The sequence below is a fragment of the Brassica oleracea genome, chromosome C7 (genome assembly GCF_000695525.1).
Source record: "Brassica oleracea var. oleracea cultivar TO1000 chromosome C7, BOL, whole genome shotgun sequence".
NCBI classification, from domain to species: domain Eukaryota; kingdom Viridiplantae; phylum Streptophyta; class Magnoliopsida; order Brassicales; family Brassicaceae; genus Brassica; species Brassica oleracea.
The window spans coordinates 25,354,519-25,358,987 of NC_027754.1; the positions used below are offsets into that span (position 1 = coordinate 25,354,519).

The 4,469-nt window shown below is 36.7% G+C and overlaps 1 protein-coding gene across 1 annotated transcript; it reads left to right on the top strand.

Moving 5' to 3' along the window:
* Window positions 1–367: 367 nt before the first annotated feature.
* LOC106303843 (sec-independent protein translocase protein TatB) lies at window positions 368–2,089 on the top strand. The gene is made up of 7 exons (XM_013740183.1): window positions 368–525; window positions 601–722; window positions 798–939; window positions 1,018–1,076; window positions 1,172–1,340; window positions 1,469–1,579; window positions 1,746–2,089. Exons 1-7 carry the CDS (start codon window positions 465–467, stop codon window positions 1,778–1,780), a joined length of 699 nt encoding a protein of 232 aa, XP_013595637.1. The 5' UTR covers window positions 368–464; the 3' UTR covers window positions 1,781–2,089.
* Window positions 2,090–4,469: the final 2,380 nt, after the last annotated feature.

The following is a 4,469-nucleotide window of genomic DNA, read 5'->3' on the forward strand; positions in this document are numbered from 1 at the left end:
ATTTAGTAAATTCAGATATACAGAAGTGTAAATAATGGTATAATTTCAAATTAAAAACTCATATAAGTGTATTTCTCCAAAATTTCCCTAAATTAAATATAAATAAGTATATTTCAAAACAATATATATATATATATATATATATATATTTGTAATCGTAAAAATTCTAGAATTTTAACCTTAAACTTTAACTCCTAAAATATAAAATTTTAATCATACAAATTTAATTTTAGTAGAATATATATCTTTATATAATTTAATGAATGTTATTTGATAATGTTTTTTTATTGTTTAAATAATTGTCTTAGTGCTAGAATATATATCTTTTACATATCGTGAAATGGACTTTATTGCCCAAGCCCAATAACTTATAGTTGGGCCTTTTAAGGAGAAGATTTCTCCTTCACCGAAGACGGCGAGAGGAACAGAGGAGAAACCGAGGATCAGACGCCGGAAAAGGAACGATGCTGGGACTCTCTTACGGTGAGATTCTAGTCATCATCGGTGCAACAGCTGCTGTTGTAGGTTAGTCTCTTGTAAAAAAAATTCGATCTTCATCGTTAATCGAATGGTGAAATAGAGATGATTCGATTTTCGCAGGGCCAAAGGATCTTCCGATAATTGCAAGAGCAGGAGGAAGATTGTTCGGACGAGCGATTGGTTACATCCAAATGGCTCGTGGCCACATAGACGGTGTCATGAAACAACCTCAAATGCAGCAGGTTCCTTCCTTTTCAATTCAACACTGGTCTTTGTGTGATCTTTACTTACTCTCAATATATATATAACTTGTTTAGATTTCGAAAGAAGTTCAAGATTTGCGAGCACAAGTTGATGCTATTAGCCATGGAGCAAGTTTCTCTCTTTTTAACTCCAATCCTTTGACTCGAAGAGTGGACAACCAATCTCCAGAACCTCCTTCTAATACAACCACCACTGGTATAAACCCAACTAGCTACTTTAACCTAGCCTGCTTGTTTGGTCTGCTTGATCCTTATCTGGTTCTGTCGTTTTTAGGGAATGTTACATCTCTTAATGTTGAGGAAAGACCCAAGGTTTCAGATCATTGGACAAAGGTTTTTTTTATTCATTTTGTATGTTATTATTCTTTCTTGAACCAATCTGTCTTCTCATTTTTTTATGTAACGCTACTTTTTGGTGTCTATAAAAGGCTCAAGAGTTTAGTGGTTCGTCATCGGCTTCAGTTAATCTGCACGCCCAAGCAACAGCATTTGAACGTTTATCTGAGTCTGTCAGTGGCAAAACTCACACTCTAACTAGTGATTCACCTGTTCTTCCAGTTTCTGCTGAGATGGCAAAGTTGCTCCCTCATCGCAAAGGTAAGAAGATTTCTTCACTCTTCATTATGTCACCCAATGAAACTTGCTCCCTCTACCGTTCTTTGCCTTGGTTTGAGTAAACAAAAGAAAAAGACTAACGCTTTGATCCTAAATTCACTTGGTTGTAGAGAGTGCAAAAGGATCTGATTTAATGCTGGAGGCAGTTCTTGAAGCTGAGGTGGCACACAAAGCCAAACACTTTTTTGCACAAGCCGAAAAGGAAACTCCAGCTTTAAAAGGTGAGTCAATATCTCTTTGTCGATCTACTCTTACCAAAGCGAAGAACTTATGTTTTTTACTCAAAATGCATGCTATCATATCTTAAACCGTGGGGGCACGGTTTACTTTAGAGGCTGACATACTTGTCGTGTAAACACTTCTCTGTAATCCTGTGACTTTTTTCAGGGAAGTTTGTTGTTGAAGAGAAAGGAGAAACTTGAAGTCAAGTTTTGTGGATCATCGATCAACAAGTCTTTGTTCGTACTTGTAGCGTGAGAATAGTGGGCTTTTTACTAACTGGGCCGGAGTCTTGAAATCTGTTTCTGCTCCGGCAACAAGTGAGTTAAACCTGGCCTAGATAAGTTCAGTAATTGATCTTGTAATTTTGGTAAACGATCTCGATTCCTGTAATTCATTCTGCGGCTTTGTAGGTTTGTAGGAATATGAATAAATGTGTGTATTTTAGTTCTCAGCCGGTTATGTATTAACTTCTACTTACAAGCTTAAAAAGGGGGAATTTTCTATTGCCATTGGCATTGTGCAAAAGTATTCTTTAATTTGAGCATTTTTTTCCATGTAAACAAAAAGACAAGTACTGTTATATTGGATACATAGTGTATGTTGTATAATAGCTAACTAGGGTTTGATCAGTACTTCGAAAGAACAAAGTTTGATATAAAATAGTGTTTTTAATTTTTGGTACATTATTATATTATAAAATCGAAAGAAATATTTTCTAGTTATAATTATATAATTTATCAGTTAGTTTATTCGTAATTTTATATGTTTTTATGTTACAACGTCAAAATAATATTTTGGTAATAAATTCTGAGAGTTGATTTGGTCGACTGTCCCTTCATATGGTCTTTTTGAATGACCTGAATGCTTTTGGAAAGACTGTGTGGGGCGGCGCGTGTGCTTTAACGGCGGATCCAGAAATTTTTTTTAGGGGTTCATAAAATGACAAAAGGTGTCAATAAAGATTTAAACCTTGGTTTTGGGGGTGTCATAACAGAGAATATTGCTATTTTGCTACTTATTTTTTAGTAAATCTTTTACAATTTTGTTTATTTATTAGTTTAAGGGGTGTCATGTGACCCCCCCCTAAACGTTTAATGGATACGCCTATGGCTTTTAGACAAACGGCAGACGTTCATATGGTGATTTTCCTTCCTCGAGAAGAGAAGAAATCTATTGATATAACCATTCCGTGTAGACAAAAAGATCAAAATAATACAAAGAAAAATGTTTTCCGTTGAGATCTTGAAAACACTAAATTTTAGATAATGTTTTAATTTATCTTTTTTAACATCTGGGAAACATAACACAAGGTTAGGAGATATAAAAACAGGACCATAGCCTAAGAAAAATAAAACAAAAAAGTACGACAATGATAATAAATATCCTAAGAGAAAGATCGATTAGTGGTCTTCGTTTGACTCTTTAGCATAAGCCTCTCATGTAACCAAGCCGGCCTCACATAGCTATATAAGACTGAAAACATCGATCCCTCAGTACACTCTTCGCTATGTCTCTAGCAAGCTGATTACACTTTACTTTATCCAACTTAGATTGAATTGAGTTGAGTTTTGATAAAAAAAAAGATTGAATTGAGTTAAAGTTTTTGTGTAATATCATTATCTGTTCCAGAAGGCATCTATATCTTAGGCAATGCATCAGATTAGAGATTGCCTCCATCAACTCATGGTGGTCCGAAGCAATTACTAAGTCCGAGAATTGTAAGTCTCTGACACTTTGCAATACCCAAATAATAGCTCGAAGCTCTGCAATCAACCTGTTCTGGGAACAACTAAAGGCTTCCCGAACATGAAAGCGTACATTCCCAACGTGGCCCCTTCAACGCCAGGCCGCACAACAATGCAAGTTTCCATTCCTCCAGTTTGTGTGCATATTACACTTTAGAGATCCCATAACCAGAGGTGTCTAGTGTTCCTTCAATTATGAGTTCCATGCCTAATAGCTGATCCATCAGTGCTCTATTCACTTCATACCAAAGCATAGCATCCTCCTTTTCTGATTTTACTGTTTCTTGATGCACTGATACGCTTGATCTCTGCTGGTGGAAAAAAATTCTTCTAAACGATCCACTTTCCATTGAGCATCATTATCAATGAGGAAATCAACCTTGAGATTGACATCAAAAGGTGATTTGTTTACACACTGGTATACGAGGATGTGAGTCCATAATTCAGCTGTATGTCCATACGTAGGTCGATGTCCCACTACCAATCAACTTGATGAGTCTAGAAGAGAGCAGATCTCTGCCGAATAAGATGCTCCTCTAAGCATAAGATGGCCGAAAACCTTTTCCCCAATAAAAGAATGTCAAGTTTGCAAAGTGTCTTCCTTTGAATACATGAGCAAGGAGACTGTCAGGCTCATTTAAAATCCTCCATGCTTGCTTTGCACGTAAGGCTTGGTTGAAATCTTTTATAACTCTAACAAGCTAATACTTTTGAGACCTGGAGGAGGAGCATAGTAAGCATCTTCTTAGTTTCTTCCAACAAATAAAACAAACCAGAATCACTATCACAATAAAAACGAATCCTCCGATAGTTTTCCCAGCCACCAATCATGTTGATAACTCATAAGATGGAGTTCGAGGAGATCCTCTTCCGCCGCCCCTTAAGAGATTCGGCGGTGGACCTGAGACTGAAGGTAAAGGCTTTCGAGTAGGGATCCAGGAGGAGTAATAGCTGCAGGAGGAGAGGGCTGAGGAGCAGGAGGAGGAGGACATGTGAGATTAGTGGTCGGCTGCTGAGGAAGAGTGTAGAGAAAAAATGTGTTTTTTTTTAATCGCTGAGAAGAAGAAAGGTATAATTGGAATCTTATGTTCTCATTTGCATTGAAGAAATGAACGAAGTATCTCAGTAGCAAAATGTGTCTTAT

What these genes read in the sequence shown, in the direction of transcription:
- LOC106303843 (XM_013740183.1), top strand. Translation starts at nt 465, where the DNA reads ATGCTGGGACTCTCTTACGGTGAGATTCTAGTCATCATCGGTGCAACA. An exon ending in AACAACCTCAAATGCAGCAG is followed by an intron (nt 723 to 797) that starts GTTCCTTCCTTT and finishes TAACTTGTTTAG; the next exon opens with ATTTCGAAAGAAGTTCAAGA. An exon ending in GTTGCTCCCTCATCGCAAAG is followed by an intron (nt 1,341 to 1,468) that starts GTAAGAAGATTT and finishes ACTTGGTTGTAG; the next exon opens with AGAGTGCAAAAGGATCTGAT.